Source organism: Mus pahari, chromosome 3 (assembly GCF_900095145.1).
Source record: "Mus pahari chromosome 3, PAHARI_EIJ_v1.1, whole genome shotgun sequence".
Classification (NCBI taxonomy): Eukaryota; Metazoa; Chordata; class Mammalia; order Rodentia; family Muridae; genus Mus; species Mus pahari.
The window spans coordinates 127,022,545-127,043,401 of record NC_034592.1 but is presented as its reverse complement, the minus strand read 5'-3'; the positions used below and the strand labels follow the sequence as shown (position 1 = coordinate 127,043,401).

The 20,857-nt window shown below is 44.1% G+C and overlaps 1 protein-coding gene across 9 annotated transcripts in view; it reads left to right on the top strand.

The window, feature by feature from the left end:
• Positions 1-20,123, top strand: part of Dzank1 (double zinc ribbon and ankyrin repeat domains 1) — a 56,584-nt gene extending 36,461 nt beyond the window's left edge. For 2 of the 9 annotated variants that reach the window (XM_029536593.1, XM_029536594.1), the window contains exons 11-21: positions 3,759-3,884; positions 5,302-5,466; positions 7,145-7,352; positions 10,864-10,967; positions 12,189-12,263; positions 13,206-13,302; positions 13,723-13,823; positions 15,648-15,770; positions 16,186-16,313; positions 18,908-18,982; positions 19,786-20,123. In XM_029536593.1, the coding sequence (XP_029392453.1) occupies positions 3,759-3,884; positions 5,302-5,466; positions 7,145-7,352; positions 10,864-10,967; positions 12,189-12,263; positions 13,206-13,302; positions 13,723-13,823; positions 15,648-15,770; positions 16,186-16,313; positions 18,908-18,982; positions 19,786-19,951 (1,368 nt within the window). In that variant the 3' untranslated portion in view covers positions 19,952-20,123. The remainder of the gene's footprint in view (positions 1-3,758; positions 3,885-5,301; positions 5,467-7,144; positions 7,353-10,863; positions 10,968-12,188; positions 12,264-13,205; positions 13,303-13,722; positions 13,824-15,647; positions 15,771-16,185; positions 16,314-18,907; positions 18,983-19,785) is intronic. The other 7 variants (XM_029536597.1, XM_029536595.1, XM_029536596.1 and 4 more) reach the window with 7 other exon arrangements.
• Positions 20,124-20,857: the final 734 nt, after the last annotated feature.

The following is a 20,857-nucleotide window of genomic DNA, read 5'->3' as shown; positions in this document are numbered from 1 at the left end:
CTCTGAGTGTGGGGTCACACTTCTATAATCCCAGGCTTGGAAAGCTGAAGCAGAAGGATTGCAGGTTTGAGGCTATCCTAAATTATAGAAGCAAAAGCCTGCAGAATTTTCATTCTTCCTTCTTCCTCCTCTCATCCTTTCCTTTGGTTTACTGACTTCTTATCAAAGGTAATACATGCTAAGTCAATTATATTAACTGCCAATGATATGATTCTTCCATTTCTGGTGTTTATCTGTCAACAAAACAGTTTAGGAGCAATATAAAATTTTTTAATTAGATCTATTTATTTTATTTTACATATATGAGTGTCTTGCCTGCGTACATGCATGTGCACTATGTGCATGTCTGATGGCCATGGGTGTCAGAAGAGATCACTGAATCCCCTGGAACTGGAGCTACAGATAATTGTGAGCTGCCATGTGGGTGCTGAGAATCAAACCCTGGTCTTCCACAAAGGCAACTAGTGCTCTTAACTTCTAAAGCATGTCTCCAGGGACCCAAAGATGATGACTCATGAGGATTTAGGTGTTAGAATGATAGTGTTTATAGAAATGGCAGAAAGTAGCAATGCATGTTCAACATGATAGCTTCATGTCTTTGTTTAGCAACATTGATAGGATAGGGTAAGATAATTTTATTTCCTTAAAGCAACTTTAAAAGCCCACTTGGACTTTAATCTTTGTCTTAGGGTTTCCATTGCTGAGGAGAGACACATAACCAAGGCAACTATTATAAAGGGCAACATTTAATTGGGACTGGCTTACAGGTTCAGAGGTTCAGTCCATTATCATCATGGCAGAAAGCATGGCAATATGCAGGCAGACATGGTGCTGTAGGAGCTGAGAGTTCTACATCTTGTTCCGAATGCAAACAAGAGAAGACTGCTTGGAGGAGGGTCTCAAAGTCCATTCCCACAATGACACACTTCCTCCAACAAGGCCACACCTCCTAATAGTGCCACTCCCTAGGCCAAGCATATTCAAACCTCTACAATTCTCAATGAAAAATCTGAAGGCTTTGTGTTTAGAACCCAGCATTGGCAAAATCTGTCAATATTTAACTTAGTGTCTCAGCAGTTAGGAGCATTTACTGCTCCTGCAGACAACCGGGTCTTGGTGTCAAGACCCACATGGTGGCTCATGACCATCCATAATTTCAGTTGCGGGGAATCCAATGCCCTCTTCTGATGTCCTCTGGCACAAGGCATGTACATAGTATACATACATACATACATATAGAAAAATATACTCACACACATAAAATAAAAATAAATCTTTTTAAAAAGAAAAAAATATTAGGATAATCAAAATGTAAGATCTGAAGCAAAAGTTTCCAAAGAATTGTGTCTTTTCGATTATCCCAAAGAACCTGTCTCTGATTGCACAGAAACTAAGTTAATGAACATAGAAATATTCCTTCCTCAGCTCCCTGTGTTTATGGGCTGATATGGCCTCTCTCCTTCCTCAGTTCCCCATGTTATGGACTGATAGGAACACTTTCTATTAAAAAAAAAAGTTCTGTTTAAGGATAACAAAATACCCCTGAGTTAAACAGGGTCCAGCTGGGCAGATACAGTGAACTAAATTGGCCATCTTTGAGAGAAAATTATCCTTAGAAAGATTTTTTGTTGCCCATATAGTTAATGACATATTTAAGGATATATTTATAAGGATATCCTTAATATATTAAGGATAATATATTTAATATTACATATGGAATATATGGCAGTATATGTATTCTGTTATTAATTGGATCACTATTCACTGATTTGATAACTATTTGACACCTAGGTGCCAGGATCACTGGCCACATGTAAGTGGGATGGAATATAGAATTAGAGTCCTTTCATGTGCATAACTTACTAGTAGTAAGCCCAGAGAGATGGGAACTTGAGGTGTAGACCTTGACCCTGTACTTAGCATTCCTTCATACTCACTTGGCATTGAAGATCCCAAACCCACTACAGACCTATGAGGACACTGTTAAATCGATGGGACGGTGGAATCCTGGACAACAGACTGTAAAATGAGACATAAGGTTGCAGACCAGTGCCTGCATCTAGTCACAGGACTGCCACTTTTACTATCACACCCATTGGGAAAGCAAGAAGCTGACACATTACCCAATAGTGAATAAGGAACAGGAGCCCAGAGTCTAACCCAGGTTTACCTAACAGTGTCAGAAATTCTCAAGAAACAACCATTTTCCTCTTCACAATAAAAGAATTCCTTGTGTAACTACAATACTAGAGCCAGGGACCAGAGACAGGAACTGAGTCACGAAACTATACTTTATTTAAAGATATGGCAGTCTGGGAAAGCAGGGAACTAATAACATTCCAAAGTCTGCTTCCCCATTCCATCCCCAGCTGGCATACTTTACAGGGAATCTGTAAAGGTTGTCGCTGGTTGGGCAGCAGCCTTGCCTCTGAGATTCATGGTGTTGGAGCTTCTCCCCATATTGCTTCCCACACTATCGTCCCTGTGTAGTAAGGGTTCACATGCCCCCAGTGATGTAGTTTACATCCTTCCCAGAGAGCCATCTAGAGATGCCCATGTTAAAGAGTAGCTCAAAACAAACAAGCTGTTAGCAGCTGGCCCTGTGTATATGCTAGACTACTTACTGTGTGGATCTGCAGGTTCAACAGCACAAAGTACAAACGTGTTCTTTTTTTTTTTTTTAATTTTATGGTTTATTTTATGTATATGGGTGTTTTGTCTGCATGTATTTCTGTGTGCCACTTGTGTGTCTTGTTTCCTCAGAGGTCAGAAGAAAGTGTCAGATCCCCTAGAACTGGAGTTACAGACAGTTGTAAACTACCACATGGGTGCTGAGAATTGAACCGGGATCCTCTGAAAGAGTGGCGTGTTCTCTTTAACTACTGAGTCATCTTTCCAGCCTCAACTGTGGCCTTACAAGATAGAATAAAAGTGGCTCTTACCTTACCTACCATTTCCATGCCCAAAATGGAAAATAAAGCAACATTTCATCAGGGCAAAGGGTAGAAGATAATTCTCAGTCATGGCTCAGCTTGATTATCAGTAATGTGCTATTAATCAACAGTTGTCTTGCTCAGCCTGAGATACCAGTGATATAAAGGAGTACAGACATATAGGAGGACCATTTTCATCAATTTCCTGTGGTTTCCAGGAAGGAATATTGTCTTAGTTACAGTTTCCATGACTATAAATAGACATCATGACCAAGGCAGCTCTTATAAAGGACAATATTTAGTTGGGGCTGGCTTACACATTCAGAGGTTTAGTCCATTGTCATCAAGGAGGGAACATTGCAGCTTCCAGGCAGGCATGGCACAGGAGGAGCTGAGAGTTCAGCATCTTGATCTGACTGCGGCCAGGAGAAAACTGACTCCTGCACTGGGCAGAGCTTCAAAGCCCACCCCCACAGCGACACACTTACTTCCTCCAACAAGACCACAGCTCCTAACAGTACCACTCCCTGTGGGCCAAGCGTATTCAAAGCACCACAAATATGAACTTTAAAAAAAAATTCCCAGCACTTGGTAGAGGAAGGAGAATCTCTGTGAATTTGAGGCCAGCCTGGTCTATATAGCTAGGATTATTATGTAGATATACTCTTCCTCAAACAAAACAAACATAAATGAATCTTTTGCTCCTTTTGTCCAAAGGGGGGGGTAGTGGTAGTTTGTGTCATTTCGAGGCTTTCTTCCGTTCTTTGGATGGAGCGGGAGCTGGAGAACGTAGTTCTGACTGCCTGTCAACGCTGCTTTGTTCAGCAGTGGCTGTGCAATGGAGATGAAGTCCCTCATCCGCCCGCTCGAAATGGGGAGACCATTTCCTGCTCCAGGTGCGGCTGCCAGAACCTCTGGGAGGCATCCTTCTGTGACTGGTGTGGAGCCATGGTAGGCACTTTAAGACTGAGCTCACCAGGTGGTGGTGGGCATACCTTTAATCACAGAACTCTGTGAGTCTGAGGCCAGCCAGAGATCTACAGAGGAGTTCTAGGACAGTCAGAACTGCACCGAGAAAGCCTGTCTTGAAAAACAAAACAAAACGAAACAAGACAACCACACTAACAACAGAAAAGACCAAGGCTTTTTGTGCTGGGCACCCCGTCCACCAAGGTCTCCCTATGGCCTAGCAAGAAACATTTCCTATGTTTTCTGTATTAAGAATTTGAAGGGGCTGGAGAGATGGCTCAGCGGTTAAGAGCTCTGACTGCTCTTCCAGAAGTCCTGAGTTCAAATCCCAGCAACCACATGGTGGCTCACAACCATCCATAATGAGATCTGATGCCCTCTTCTGGGGTGTCTGAAGACAGCTACAGTGTGCTGGAGCGAGCAGGGCTGGAGCGGGCTGGGGGCAGGGGGAAGAATTGGAAGATAGAAATAATAGTTTAATACGCTGGAACTGAGAAGCCCTTCTCACTACCATTTGGTTTGCATATTTTGAGGTTAAACCTTTCCACATTTAATGACTACTGGAATTTCTTTTGTGAATGGAGTTGCCTAATTTTCAATCAGAACATTCACATCATTTGTGTTCATCTAATATAGCATGTGAGTAACTAAAGGCTTAGAGTGAATGGTCATCTTCCTCGTGTCGGCTGAAGCTCCTCTGCTCAGAAGCCCTCCTGCCCCTGAGAATGCAGGCATCCTCTCCGTTCCCCGGTGGGCTGGTACTTACTGACCCAGACTTTCCACCAGGCAATATACTGTGCTAGTTCCTCGTCATGCTTCCCGATAGCAGCTCTGCATTGCATTGTCCATAATACAGACTTCATGTGCACCCATCATGGCTTATTTAGGTGATATCCCCCATTGCTGCCCACTAAGGTTCCCAGTTACTTCCTCTAGACTGACACTACCAGGCTGGAAAGATGGCTCAGTGAGTGGGAGCAACCTCCACCAAGCCTGAAGGCCTGAATTCAATGCTTGCCATCCATGTGGTAGAAAGAAATAACCAACCTCCAAAGTTATCCCCTGACTCCTCCCAGGCACTGTAATGTCACACACACACACACACACACACACACACACACACGCACGCACACACACACATGCACACACACACACACACATGAACATAAAATAAATTTAAGAAGTACTTTTTAAGCATCTATAATAAATACTATGGAAGATAACCTGGGTGAGCTATGTTTCTTTAAGTGCTGGTCCCTGGGTAGGAGAAAGTTTGAGGTAGGTTAGGTCAGCAGGCAGGAGCCTATGCAATTTTCCTGGCTAGAAATTGTACGGTGTGAGAATAGTTTACACAGGCACATTAAACTCTAAAATCATACATATATTTTCTATTCTCTAGCTTGGCATTTCTGCTAGCCACTCTGTCTGCCCAAAATGTGGGGCCAGCAATCATCTGACTGCCCGATTCTGTGGCTCCTGTGGTATCTACGTGAAGTCCATAACAAGATTTAGAATGCATAACAGCTTGGCCATAGTTGCTGGAGGGCCTCGCCCATTCCCTGAGGTAAGAACTGTTTCGCAGGTGTAAGTCCCGACTTCGTGTGCCCTGTGAGTCAGCCCAGGAGAACAGAGCCAAAATACGTAGACCTTGCACATGGACTTTGAATTAGGCATGTAAATAAATTCAATTTAGGTTTTAAATGCTTGAATGATTTCTTCAGAAGTTATATATTTGCACAAGTTTAAATCTAGCCTAGGGTAGAAAGTAAAACCTTGCCTTAAAAAAAAAAAAAAATCAAGAAACTAAAATTGCATTGTTCTGACAGAGCTTCAAGTTCAATAGCACGAGGCAGTGGATGTAGCGCCCCAGAAAGAAGTTAACTCTCTCTGCACGGGCAGAATGACCTTCTCTTGGATTTTTCCAACAGCGTTCCAAGAATCTTCCTCCTTGCTCTGCTGTGTCTTAGAAAACTGACACTAGTGTGTACGATGTTCCCCTGTCAGTAGCCTCTGGCTTGTCACTGAGCAGCACACACAGGGCCAACCATTCCCCTGTTCGCTCTCACAGATTTTCTAAGCTGCACAATGCTCCAGCAGTCCCCTTCTCTCTTTACTGCTGGAAACTGAGAGACTGTGCATGAGCTTGTGAAGGACCCATGCCGTCTTAGCTAGGTCATACTTGTGGGGCCCGCTGGGGCCCATTCACACCACAGTTTAAGTGAGAGGAAAAAAAAAAAAAAAAAGGTGTTCTTTCTTATACTGTCAGACATCTGCTAAAAAATTGTTTATAGTACCTTCTTAGATTTTCTTCTCTTTACCAGGAAATGTATCCTAATAAATACACAGAAATACACTGTCTGCCATGTGAACATTGCCCCTTCAAATGTGGTGACATCAGACAACCTACACAGCCTTCCATGGTGATTTTCTTAGATCCATCAAAGAAATTGGTTCTTAGCAGTTGAATATGCTTGCATAGTAAAGACTGGATTCAACTGAATTACAGAACTGAGAGGGTAGAAGCCTTTCAGGCCCCAATCAGGAGAGAAGCATCATTAATTGGCTGAACTGGGGACAATAAATGGCCAAAGGGAGTGGACTAGCATCATGAATCAAGCAAAGCTGGGAAAGACACAAGCAAGGAAGATGAGGCAGTGGTGGGGAGGACACCACTGCCATCACCATCACCACCACCACTGCTACCACCACCACCACCACCACCATCACCACCACCACGACTGCCACCATTGCCACAACCACTACCATTACCACCACCATCACCACTGCTACCATCACCACCAGCATCACCACCACAATCACCATCACCATCACCACCACTGCTACCATCACCACCACTGCCACCATCGCCACAACCACCACCATTACCACCACTGCTACCATCACCACCACCACCACCGCCATCTCCACCATCACCACCACTGCCACCACCATCACCACCACCATCTCCACCATCACCACTGCCACCATCACTACCACTGCCACCACCACTATTGCCACCACCACTATTGCCACCACCACTATTGCCACCACCACCATTACCACCACCACCACCACCATTACCACCACCACCACCACCACTACCACCACCCAGCAATAAAACTTTTAGTTCAAAGAAAGTTTTTAGGTGTTTTTATTCTGATTTAAATTATATTCTCTGAATGTAGATGAATTTAATTAAATTATATTCTAATCTTTAAGTGTATTGTCTCCCTTGCTCATAGCCCCGATCTGCCTGGCAGTCCCTAAACGTCCCTTTGCCCACATCTGCCAGTGGGTCTAAGAAGGACATGGGCACTCAGACCTCTGGCCTGTTCTACCCATCTGGCAAGCTCCTGGCAAAGAAGGAACTGGAGGTGGCTTCTCACAGGCAGAGGCAGGAGAAGATGAGTGACCACAGGCCGGTCCTCACAGCCGTCAGCCCGGGAAGAGGTGAGGGATGTACTTGCTTCTGGTGGGAGAAACCCTCTCTCTGACAGAACCTCACAGTTGTTCTCCCTTTCAGACTCATTTTCATGGACTGGGAGTTATGTCCCGTTTCCTTTGTTCAGGTCATTTTCTCTGTAGGAACAGCAGCCTTCCCTTAAACTTTTACTCCTACCTTGCGGTCCAGTCCATCAGTCTCATGGTACATGTGGGCCTCTGCTGAGCAGACAGGCTGAGTCTGTGTCATCTTTATCGCCGGCCGTTACAGCTTTTTAGTGTTTAAAACTCACATAGTGAAAAGTTCACCATTTTAACTATGCTTAAGTGTGCAATCGAATGACGTCAGGCATGTTAGTGATGTTACGTAGCTGTCTTCACAGTCTGCAGAACACAGTCTGAACCCCAGGAGCAAGCCTGTGCTTCTCAGATGGTCACCTTCCACATCCCTTCTCCCAAGGGCCAGCCAGATTGCCTGACAGCCACTGATCTGCCTGTCCACGGGCTTGCCTCTTCCTGACATTTCTCTGGTCCTCGTGACCGACGTCCTTCACATAGTATCCCAGAGAGAGAGGAGGGGGTGCTGCAGGAGCAATGGAACATCTACAGCATCTGCAGCCTAAACCCCTGAGCGTTTCTAATGACTCCTAGGAAGTTTGCTTAAAGCCTCAGTGTGCAGCTGTTGTCACAGGCAGGTTTTCTCACCTTCCTTTGATCCCTTCGTTTTATTGAACTTTCCTCTTTGTTTTCACGTTTTGTTGAAACTGGAGATTTTAAATAATTGATTATTTCAAGCCTGGGCTGGTTTCCCTCCAGACTTTTCACTGCTGTTGGCACAGTATCTGTCTAGCAGCTAGCTCAGTCTTTCTGGTGAACTTTAGTTCACCCTGCAGTGTGAAAACTCTGATGCAGCTCACTGGGGAGCACACCTTTGGCCTGCATTCTGCCATCCTAAGAAGATGGTGGTTGTGCGGTTTTGGCAAGGCTCCCTGACCACTCCCAGCCACTGAGCCAGCATAGTGTTAGGCCATTCATTGCTCTGGTGTTTCCACCATGTTCTAGAACATCAGTCCTTCCACAGACTGACCCAATTAAATGAAGAATCTTTTACAGCAGCATTTTCTTAGGTCGGTGTTTGAATAATTTTCCAACTTCAGAAGAGCTCTTATTACCTAATTATTATCCTGGTTTTATGTAAAGTGACTGACCTATGATATAGCTGTTTTCTGTAGTAAATTTATCAGCATTGTAACTGCCCCCACTTCATTCTTTGGTATTGAACTGAGGGGCCTTGTGCATGCGAGGCAAACACCCTACCATAGAACTAATTACCCAGTATCTTAAATTTGCCCCTGATTTTATCCTGTCTCAGTTTCACTGCTGTGAAGAGACACCATGACCAAAGCAATTCTTAAAAAGGAAAACATGTCACTGGGGCTGGCTTACAGAGTCAGAGGTTTACTTCACTGTCATCATGGCAGTGTGCAGACAGACACACTAGAGAAGGAGTTGAGAGCTTTATGTCTTGATCCACAGGCAGAAGGAGACTGTGCCACACTGGGACAAGCGTGAGCATATAGGACCTCAAAGCCCACCTGCACAGTGACATGCTTCCTCCAACAAGGCCACACCTCCTAATAGTGCCACTCCATATGGACCAAACATTCAAACACATGAGTCAATGAGGCCAGACCTATTCAAACAACTACACATCCTCTCCACTGTTCTGAGCCTGAACTTTTCCACACTCTGTTACAATGAAGCCATGCTTTGGTAGGAGCTTCCAGACTCTGATTTCTGGCCTCCTTTCCACCTTAGGCAGAAATCTGTTTTGGCATAGACAATGGTACTTTTCTCTCAGAGTAACCCAAGGAATACAGCAATCACATATAGTTTTCTATTTCTACCTCTCTCAAAAGGGGCCTTTAATAAGTGAGTCAAGCACAGGTGATCTGGGTACCCAATATCAACAATGTATGACATCAGTGTAGAGTCTCCACCCTTTTGACCATGCTTGCCAAGAACTTAGGCTGTAGAGTAAGCAGTTGTGGCAGGAGGAGAAATATGGAAGTCCTGCCTATCCTGAGGAGATACTGAAGTAGAACTTAGAACTAAGATGGACAGGACTGTGTTCCTGACTCCACTTACCTGGAGTGGAGTTTCCATCCTGTTAGGCAAGAGGGAGGGAGAGAGGATCAGGATTCAGACACCACCCACTGACTATTCTGAGTTTCAGTTTTTATTAATGTACTGATGTCTCTAGAAACACCCCCAGAGAATTTAAATCCTTATCTTTAGATTTGTTTATTTTATATGTATGAGTGTTTTACCTGCATATATGTGTTTGCATTATGTGTATGCTTGGTGTCTGCCATGGAGGTCAAAGAGGGCACCAGATGTCCTGGAACTAAAGTTAGAGGTGATTGTGAGCCACCATGTGAGTGTTAGGAGTCAACCCTGTGTCCCCTGCAGGAGCATGTACCCTCCAGCTTCTCACTGCTTTCTAAACTGGTTTCTCTGGGGAAAGGGAATACCACGCTCCTCAGGTGCTGTGACGGAAGTATCCCAGCTCTGCTCTTGCTAGGAGTTAGAACTCAGCCACAGTTTGATCGACTCTTACAGACTCGAATGTAGCATTCGTCCTAAGGGAGACTGCCTACAGCTGTTTGCACAATGATTCCTAATATCCCTCCTGTCCTCAAAAGGAAAAGACTATTTCCTCTCTCTTGGAATGTAGCTGGCCGGGTCACTTGCTGGCCAATGGAACGTGATAGGTCAGATACCCTTAAGCCTTAAGAAAGACGAAGGTCAGTTTGCTCTCTAGAAAGTTATCACCAAGTAAAGAAAATCACTGTGTGTTCCTGAATGAAAGGGAGCCTACTTAAGGAGAAAAGAGGTACCATGTTCCAACAAGGACTAAGCCATGTGAGTGAACCCAATAGCAGGAGGAAAGAAGAGCTAACCCTGTCAGTGGCTGACTGGTTCTGCCATCTTAGCTGAGATCTCACTCACCTCAATCCATCTCACCATGTTGAGGACCTCCAACCTGGGCAGAAGGGTGGGAGCTACTATGTCTTCCTCTCACACATGAGAACCAAACATCGGGTCTCACGAAACTGCTCTGACTTCTAATTCAAATACATCAAAATCCCTGTGTAGACTAGAAAGGGCACAGGAAACTTTCTGGAGAAGTGGACACATTCTGTTTGTTGATTGGGACAAATACAAATGTCAAACCCATACATTTAAGAAGCATGATTTATTTGTAAGACAGGACAACCTAAGAAGAAGGGCTTGACATGCAGCAATCCATGAAATTTTGAAATGCTGTAACTTGCGATGATCATGTATAATAGCTGGGGTGTTTGTGGAACTTACTTTAGTGTGTACTTGGGGTTCTATATGGAAAGCCAATACAGTTGGCCCAGGAAAATAACCTGAGAACATATGTTCCACACTTGCTTCTGTCTTTCTTAATTATGGAAGACTTATCCATGCTTGGGTGTCTCTCCTTTTTTAGGCTACTGGAGAAAACAGTTGGATCACATCTCTGCTCACCTCAGATCCTATGCTCAGAATAACCCTGAATTCCGGGCCTTGATTGCAGAGCCCAGGATGGGGAAGGTGGGTAAGATGAGGCTTCTGCTCGGAGCATCCCTGGGAACAGGCCTTCCTAAGACTGCACCTGTCAGCTGTGCCTTCTCTTCCTTAAGTGCTTTCCAGCCTTACTGGCTCCTGTGAGGAATACGGACACGAACATAAGAAAGCAGTGGTTTTTACTGGCACAAAATTTAAGTTTTGTGTTGTCTTGTGTTGTGTTGCATTGCTTGGTTTTACTCTGTAGATATTCATAGGAAGTCTTTCTTGATTACCAGTGTAACTGCAGCCCAGAGAAGTTTGGCAAGCTGCTCCAAACTGCACTGCTGCATCTTAGGCATTTAGATCATAATGAGCATCAGATTCCAAGCCACACCTTTTCTTTGGCACAAAATCAATACTAAAAGACAGATAATGGAAGAACATGTCCTGTTTGTCACAGACTAGAAGAGATCCTTCCAGTCAGACCGTCAGCTTCTCTGTCACAAAACCATCCAACACTGAGTCTGTCAGCTCCTGTCACAAAACCATCCAACACTGAGTCTGTCAGCTCCTGTCACAAAGCCATCCAACACTGAGTCGGTCTTGTCTTCAAGGACTGCTCAGCTTCCTGGAATGAACTCCTTTGGTAGCTTGTCTATACTTGGTCCTGAGCTGGAGTTGAGTAAACTGTGCCCTCTGGTTATTGGATCAGAGGTATTTCCATCCATTTACATGTGAACTGTGGCTGCTTTGAGCTGCAACCTCAAGGCTAAGCATTTGCATTAGAGGACTTCTGCCTCACAAGACCTAAAAAAAAAAACGTTACCATCTAATTTTCAAGAACAGTTGCCCCTGTTTAAATTTGTTCCACAGGGGACAGAGAAGGCTGCTTGCTTCTGAGCTTCTACCTCCCACCCATTCACCAGAATCCCTTTACAAAAGTGAGGTCTTAGCCATGCGGTTGACTGAAGGAAGTCTATTGTGGAAAATATAAATTTGGATCTTGTTTCCTTATTCAGTCTGAGAGTCTGTGTCCTTGATTGAAGTATTTCGCTCATTTATAATTAGGATTACAGATCAGTTGGTTTGGGGGTGTTATTTTGTTTTTTGTTTTCTATTTATCTCATCTAGTTTATTCCCTTTGCTTCTCTATTTGACCTTCTTCTGTAGTAAATGTTTTATTAAATATAGAGTCTGATATCTTAGAATTTTTAGATACTGAGTCCCACACCACAATTGAGAATGTCCTTACATTTCTTTTTAAAGCTTATCTCTGCCACTGTCCATGAAGATGGCTATGAAGTTAGCATCAGACTGAACTATATTCAAGTCTCAAACAAGGTATGTAATCCTTTACAAGTTATTTGTGATCTGATTGTACTGGTGAATCCCGGCTTACAGTTTACATAAATGCTTTTGTGTAATGACTAGAAAGGAAAGTTTCAAACAGTAGGAAACCTGGTGTCTGAGTTAGAGCTTTATTGCTGTGAAAAGACACCATGACCACAGCAACTGTTATAAAGGAAAACATTTCACTGAGGCTGGTTTACAGTTCAGAGATTTAGTCCATTATCATCATGATGGCATGCATGGTGACATGCATGCAGACATAATACTGGAGAAGGAGCTGAGAGTTCTACATCAGGATCATAGGCAGCAGGAAGTGACTACCACGCTGGGTGTGACTTGAACATCTGAGACCTCAAAGCCCACACCCAGTGACCACTTCCTCCAACAAGACCATATCTACTCCAAAAAGGCCACACCTCCTAATTGTGACCCTCCCTTTGGTTCTATGTGGGTCATTTTCTTTCAAACCACCACACATGACTTTCACAAGGAATTCCATAGGATTATGTAAATACCCATGCCATCAAAGAGGCTAGTTAGTTGTCTGGCACAGAAGGATTTGGTAGGAACTGGAGTTGCCACCCACCCTTGCTCCGGTACTCCTCTGGGCCATTTAGAACTCACTGAAGTGATTATGTCTGGGATACATCAAACTTGGAAAAAGACTGGCAAAAATGTTTACTGGTGTTCATATCAAGGTAAAGGCTGGAGTGGGTTCAGAGCCATCTGGGACAACTTTGTGAGACACTGTTTGTGTATCCTGGAGATATAACTTAGTGGCAGACTGGTTACCTACAGTGCACAAGGTTCCAGGCCTCGGATCTGTGATTAGGCAGGCAAAGTGTCCCCCCTGAGGAACAGACTAGCAGTGATTGTTCTCTCTGTTGAGAAAACACCATCATTAGTAATGCTTGAAATGTTTTCATTGACCAGAGCCTGTATTTCAACAAGTCGGTGAATCTCAGTGACCACTTTCTGAGCAGTGTCACCGAAGGTGGAAACGGGCTGTATGACAGCAGGTCCAGCTTGGGTGAGTAATACCCTTATGTGAGCTTTCAGAAATTAGCCAAAGACAACTGAGCAAGGACCGATGACACTTGTATAAACTCCGAAGCCAAGTCACAAAGCTCACTATGTCTCAGGCAGCTTATTTCTCTGACTTCCCTGGAGTTGGGGTGTGGCTTTTAAAGTCCTTCACAGGGCTTGGGGCATTTATTTGCTTTAGCTGGAGAGTGTGTACATGTGTTTTTTAACCTAAAACTTAAAATCCCTTCTTTTCCCTCCCTCCCTCACTTTCCAGTTCCTGGATGGTGTTGGTCAATGGTCCTTCCTCCCAGGTTTAATAAAAAATTTCTAGGAAATCCATTTCATCCTTGTGACTTTTGAGGGGCCTCCTTGCATGTGGGAAATAAGGCAGGGTCATTTGGTCTCCAAACCTTTGTCATTTCAGTAAGTGCCTATAGCCAGAGCATCGCAGACAACCCCGAAAGTGTCAAGAAGATGAAGAATCTCAAGGCTAAAAGCTTCCTTGGAAACCCAGAGCCACTCACAGTAGGTGACCTTCTTGGTCTCTGCAGCTCCTTTGCAGCTGGCCGCTTTGACGTTTATTTGGATGGACATTTTGTAATGGAATGCTTTCTCATTTTCTCCTCCTCTTAAGTAACTGTATTATCTATTTTGGAGGCATAATCCTTTAAAAATTTCTCAGAATGATAAACTAGAACTATTTTAAACTAGTCCCATCAATGTCCTGGATCATCTGTTTATTCTGGGGTCAGTTCTGAGTGCTCATCTATCTCTGTTTTGTATTTGGTTTGGCTAAATACATGAAGACCCTTCATTGTCTCTTCACTGAATAATGAGGGACTAGTTGGATAGGTATTGGGGCCAGGCCTGGGTTGTCCAGTGTAAATCCTGAGCCTGATAGGTATATGAGTTGAAGTCCCTGTGTAGGTGGATAGTCATAGATGGTTTCATTTGTTCCTGTTCTAGTGCTGTGAGAAAGAGTTTAATTGGGGGCTTGCTTAAAGTATCAGAGGGTTAATCCATTATCATCCTGTCAGGAAGCATGGTGGCATGCAGACAGACACTGGGCCATTAGCTGAGAACTGCATCCTTACCCACAGGCAGAGAGGGAAAACTGGACCTGGCATGGGCTTTTAAAACCTAAAAGCCCACTCCCAATGCCACACTCACTTCAACAAGGCCACACCTCCTAGCCCTTTCCAAACAGTTCCACTGGCTGGGGACCATATCCCCTTAGTGTAGTGACTCAGATCTGCTGCTGTGCGCCTTTACTTCTTGTCTGCACTCCCAGCTCCCGCTGTGGAGCGATTACTCTGAGTATACTCAGATGTGGCTCCAGAGCTCATGAAACTGACATTCTAATACAGTTTCCTGTAAGGTGCAGAAATCATTGTGACTGGGTCCCAGACCTAAGACCCATGCTGGCGTTTCTCTGATTTGGATACAGTACCTTGTCCTAAGAAAGTCACCAGCAAAGAGGTGTGGCAAGGGAGGGGTAATGTGGCCTGAACCCCATATCTTCTGAAACATTTGAACCCAGGAAGGCAGGGGGATTAGGTTTTGTCAACACTTTTACAAAGAGCAGGATACGGTGACAGAAGCATACTAAAAGCAATGTGCTTTTGGGGGGCCCACTTCCTATAGACTTTCCATATTTGAAATCATTCATATATATATATATATATATATATATATATATATATATATATATGATTTCAAATATATATAAACATAAAAGAAATTCTTTCTATGTCTATGGACAAATGAAAGTATTTTTCCTAAGAGATAGGCTCTGTTGGTTCCATTTCTGAGGTGTGTTTGTGATCTGTCATAGTGGCCTGGCCTCGAGCACTTTAGTAAGCCTGCAAAGTAGATTCTAGGTTTCACCCTAGCTGCTCTTCCTAGAAATATTCATTACATTCATTACAAAGCTAGCAAAGTTTCTGAGGTTTTGTGAGGTCTCTCATGAGCCTCCTTACCCTTGATTATATAAAACAGTGTCAACACAGTGTCCTTACCCAAGCCAGGCTTGGGAGCTGAGCACAGGTTACACATGTTACAGTTACACAGAGATGTCAGTACTGCTGCATGTGGAAGACTGTGGACACCCAGACACACACACACACACACACACACACACACACACACACACACTCTCTCTCTCTCTCTCTCACACTCACACTCCCTCTCTCAGCACTCACCCATCTGTGGGGTTCAGTAGAGAATGTGACTGCTAAGCTGGGGAAAGGAGCACTGGGGGATTGTGCCTTAGATGTTGGGGCTGGGACTCTACAACACAACACAGATGCACAAAGAAGATGAAGATGACCACATTCTGTCATCCTGCAGCCTGAAAACAAACTCCTGCTGGAGGAAGTTGGCTCCTCAGGGAAAGGAAGACTGTCTGTGCTGGAACAGCTGCTGGATGAAGTGAGTGCCATCAGAACGGGCCTCTCTTCAGAGATCAGCCTGGTTTGTGCCTGCTGCCTGTTAACTAAACTCTGTATGCAAATGGGGTAAATGACTAGCAAAGAGCTTCCCACTCATTGTTACTCTGCCAATGTTTATAGCAAAGACTCACGTAGGCAAGCACATGTGAATCCAAGTCCATGAGGCTAGACGGAATCCCTGCTCTGTGGCCATTTACCTTCAGCCTGCTTTCCTGCCATGAAAATGTGGCTCCTCCTGATGTGGGGAGAAGTCTTAAACATCTGGGGGCCTTGTTCACTATAGCTGTGTTCATGAGATTCCTCATTCTCCTTTCCTGTGACTTGTACTCAGTGCCATCATCCCATTCTAGGACATGTGTTGTTCATGGTGGGATGGCAGATGGGCAATGTTGAATTCAGGGTTTTATGGCAAGTCTGTCCTTTTCCGTGACCCACAGGGAGCAGACCCTAACTGCTGTGATAGTCAAGGTCGACCTGCTGTTATTGTGGCTGTTGTGAATAAACACTATGAAGCCATTCCAGTCCTCGCTCAGAGAGGAGCAGACATCGACCAGCAGTGGGGACCGTAAGTGAACCGCTGAAAGGACAGTGGAGCACCCTGTTGTGACTGGGTGTAGCTCACAGGGTTCTGTTGCAGTAGAATCAGTCCATACAAGTGCCCTGTTCAGCAGGAACCACTTAGAACTGCTTTAATCTATTTCAGCCTTAGTAAGAGGCTAAGTAGGGAGTTCTCCAAAGCTAGTGTTTTAATTTCTTTGTTATCCCTGTGGTTAAAAAGCCCTGTTAGAAACAAGTTACGGGAGAAAGGGCATAATTGGGCTTACAGTTCTGGGAGGATGTAGTCCAAGCTGGTAGCAGGCAGGGAAGGTATGATGGCAGGAGCAGGGGGCTCTCTGGTCATGTTGGATCCATACTCAATTGGGTTGCCTAACTTATTAGGCTTTATAAATGACAGTGCTTTTGCTAACATATTTTTACCTTTTGTGACATTTTTTTATATAGAAATGGCCAACCTAAAACTTGCAAATGTTGGCTAATCTGGCCTTGAATTTGCTGCTTCCTGGGTGCTAGGATTATAGGTGTGTGCCACCCCATCCAACATGAACTTGTCTGAATCTAGCAAATCTTTAACTCTTGAGATAATGGACAAAGTTTTTGGCATGATCCAAACTATTAAGAACTTTATCAAGTAATGCGAGACTTTGTGAAAATACATCCATGAATTTAATGCAGAAAGAAGGCATTAAATAGCTGCCTGCACATCACCATACCACAGTAAGGAGCTGGCATGTGGGTTTACCAAACGATCTCTTGGCTCCTTAGATTTCCCCATCTGAGGATGAAGAAGTCCTATGTAAAGTCGCTGTCCATCCTCAGAACCACCTTGACTCACAACCCAGTCCCTATCTGTGAGTCTTTGCTTCCAAATTTGGAGGATCCCCTGGAGTGTATATCATTTATGACAAGCTGTCACAGTAGAAATGTCTCAGGATGCTGCACACCCTCTTGCTTCCTGGATTCTTAAACAGACAAGTTCAAGGCCTGGTTTGGTGAGACGTTGTTGGGTATTTCCGGCTACCATGGAGATGGGGAGAAAAGCTCCTATAGCTTTGCTTCTGTTATTAGTTTCAGTTTCTCTTGTGTTTTTATTCAAAACATATTCTTTATGACTGTTACTCATTTCGCTTTTCTTCTTCTTTCAAGTTAACTATATGTACTTATAAAATATGTCACTATGTCTGTTGGTACACACCTTCAGTCTCGGCACTTAGAAACAGGAGGACCATGGATTTGAGGCTAGACAGGTCTACAATAACAAGAGCCTATCTCAAAACACAGGAACTATATGTTTTTTCTGAGAGCATTTTTATATTTCCCATAAGACACGTATATGAGAAAATACTCCTCCCTTTCAGTTTTATTTTATAGCAGAATATTTGATATACATTATAAAACTTTGTTGACTTTCTTAAGTTTTCTGAAGGTTTCTATTCACCATGCTACCACCCCCTTCATGTTCCACACCTTTGCCTCATTGTCTTGATCATGAAATGATGCTATGTGTTGGGGGGGGGGGCATAATAAGGTCTCACTGTATAGCCCTGGCTGGCCTTGAATTCAGATTCACCTGCCTCTGCATCCTGAGTACTAGGATCCAAGGTGTGCACTACTGTGCCCAGAGACACTATTTGCTCTATAATATACTGTACATAATCCAAACCAACTTTTCACAGCACTTAAGCGTGATGCCTGGTGCCTGACACACAGTTTTTGAATGATTCATCAGTGAAATGAGTTCTGGATTCATGAACATTCCAACCAAGAGTCTGAAACTAAGCTGTCCATAGTACAAGTTGCCATTTTAATGTGCTCTTCCTTAGCTTCCTTACGTACTTCATCAGCACTCCACGGTGACACAGATGCAGGTGTGAGCCCATCTGACTGGTGAGACAGTGCCATTGCAGCTCTGCTAAGCCCCAGGACTGAGACTGTGCCTGCCCATTTGACTACACAGTGTAATAGGTCCACTCCGGCTGCATTATCAAGGTTGCCCTGAGCAGGGTTTAACTTACATGGGTGGAAGACTTTTAGGGAAGAAAGCCAGACTGGATGCCACTCTCAAATCAAACACAAATTTCTTCTTTTTTAATAGTTGCCAGTAAAGGACAGTAGACTTGCCCCTAGGAAGTAAAATGCTATTAAATCTAGCTCAAATATATTCATTTAAAAGGGTTAGCCTGAGCTGGGCATAGTCGAACATGCCTTTGATCTCAGCATTTGGGAGGCAGAAGCAGGTGGATCTCTGTGAGTTCAAGGCCAGCCTGGTCTACAGTGATTTCCAGGACAGCCAGAATACATAGTGAGTCCTATCTAGAAAAAAAAAAAAAAAGAGTTTAGACCTTTCATCAGGCCTTTGCCCTGCAGCTGGACTCAGTAGACCCAGGGAAGCATTTCCCGTTCCCTCCAACCTTCCAGTCTCAGGCATTAGCTTTTCTGTAGCAGAGAGGCTTGGCAAGTTGTTCCTTAGCAAACGAGAATTAGGGCCAGTAGGATGATTCAGCAGGTACCTATCACCAAACCTGAGGACCCATGCTTAATCCCTTCCCTTTGTACTGATAACACTAAAGATTTACCCAGACATTCTTTCCCCACGAATAGGTTCAGAAATACAGCTCTTCACGAAGCAACTCTACTTGGCCTGGAAGGAAGGGAGAGCATCGCCACTTTACTGGGGTATGTTCAGAAAAACTGAGGGTGCCAGTGACATCTCGATTGACATTCAGTGGCGTTAGAACGGCCCTACCTTCTGAACTGTTGTTACCCCTGGCAATGAAGGCCACTATCACACAGTGAATGTTACCATCATTGAACATGGTTATAGGACTTTGATGCAGTTAGGACAAATGACTCAAGCAGGCAATTGAATATTTGAAATCACACAGCCCCTTGAAAGGTCTCAAGGTTGTGTAAAAAGTATGGTTCTTATGTTCATATGTCTATATTAATTAATTCTGGAAACTAATACACTGGAATCATTCCTTAACCGGCTTTCCCCCTGTATAACCACATAGAAACCTTTTAATATTTCAGAACCTTAGTTAGGCCTTAGCAGGGCAGACTCTCAACCAGTTCATCTAACTTAATCTGACCACCTAACCCCATCCAGCCACATGGCCAACTATACCTTCCAGGCCTATGATCATGTCTGTCTCCTCCCATGTTTCCTGGTGACATGAAAGGACTTCTTTTTCCTTCTTCCCAGAGTTCCTTTCTCCCTCCCAGGAAGTCCCACCTTCCACTTCCTGCCCAGCTAATTTGCCATCAGATTTTTACTAAAGCCAATCAGAGAATGTCTTAGGTAGGTGAGGAAAGACACATTTTCACATAGTATACCCCAACAAGATAGAGTCACTCTGAGAGTTGAAGCCATAGTGTCTTCTTAGAGGCTTTTATGGGGTACATTGGCCTCTAGGCAAGGAAGAGTCAAGTTCTGAGGGTCATGCACCTGAGTGATTGTGTCTCTACTTCCTTTGCAGATGCAATGCAAACACCCAAAAGAAGAACACAAGAGGCCAGACAGCATATGACATCGCTCTGGAGATGGGGGATGACCTCACCTCTTCTCTCTTTGCCACTAAGTTCACCCAAGGTCTGGAGGACCAACTTTCTCCACCTGGGAACCACATCCTAGGAGACAGTTAGATCTGAGGGGTCAGGAGGCTGCAGGGACTGCCCGGCTACAGCTGGGCTTAGTTTCAGAATGTGTATTTAAGTGTAAGAATTAGGGTTGAAAAGAACTCTAAGACTGTGTGTGTGTGTGTGTGTGTGTGTGTGTGTGTGTGTGTGTGTGTGTATGTGCGCGCGCGCATCTCTGTGTGTGTGTATGTGTGAAAGAGAGGGAGAAGAGAGAGACGAGGAGAGAGATTGTGTGTGTGTGAGGGGGGGTGTAAGGGAGGGAGAGGAGAGAGTGCGTGTGGGTTTGTGTGTGTGTGTGTGTGTGTGTGTGTGTGAGAGAGAGAGAGGGGGGGGAGAGAGAGAGAGAGATTGAACCTAATGCCTTGCAGATGCTAAGGCAAGCGTTGTACCACTGGGCTATATTCCCAGCTCTCTTTATTTGGAAATAAGATCTCATAAAGTTGCTCAAGCTGGCCTTGAACTCACCCTATAGCATAGACAGGCCTTGAACAACGAGGGATCTTCCTGCCTCCTAAGCCTCCTAAGTAGCTGCGATTACAGGTTGTGACAAACAAACCCAGCTTTTTTTTTTTTTAAAGGTGGTGTAACTACCCAATACCACATATACCTTAGAGTATGGTAAAATGAGCGTTTTGTGTTTTATTTTCTGTTTTGTTGTTTTGTTTTCCTTTTTGTTTTTTTTTTCTGAGACTATATAGACATGGCTGGCCTAGAATTTGCTATGTAGACCAGGCTGGCCTTGAACTCACAGAGATCTGTCTCTGCCCCCCAAATGATGGCATTAAAGGCATGTGCCACCATGTCCAGATTTTTAAAAATATTTTATTGATAATTTTGAAATTTGGTTTTGATTTTTGTTCTTCTTTATTGTTGTTTTGAGACAGGGTCTCATGTGTCTTGTCCTTGAACTTG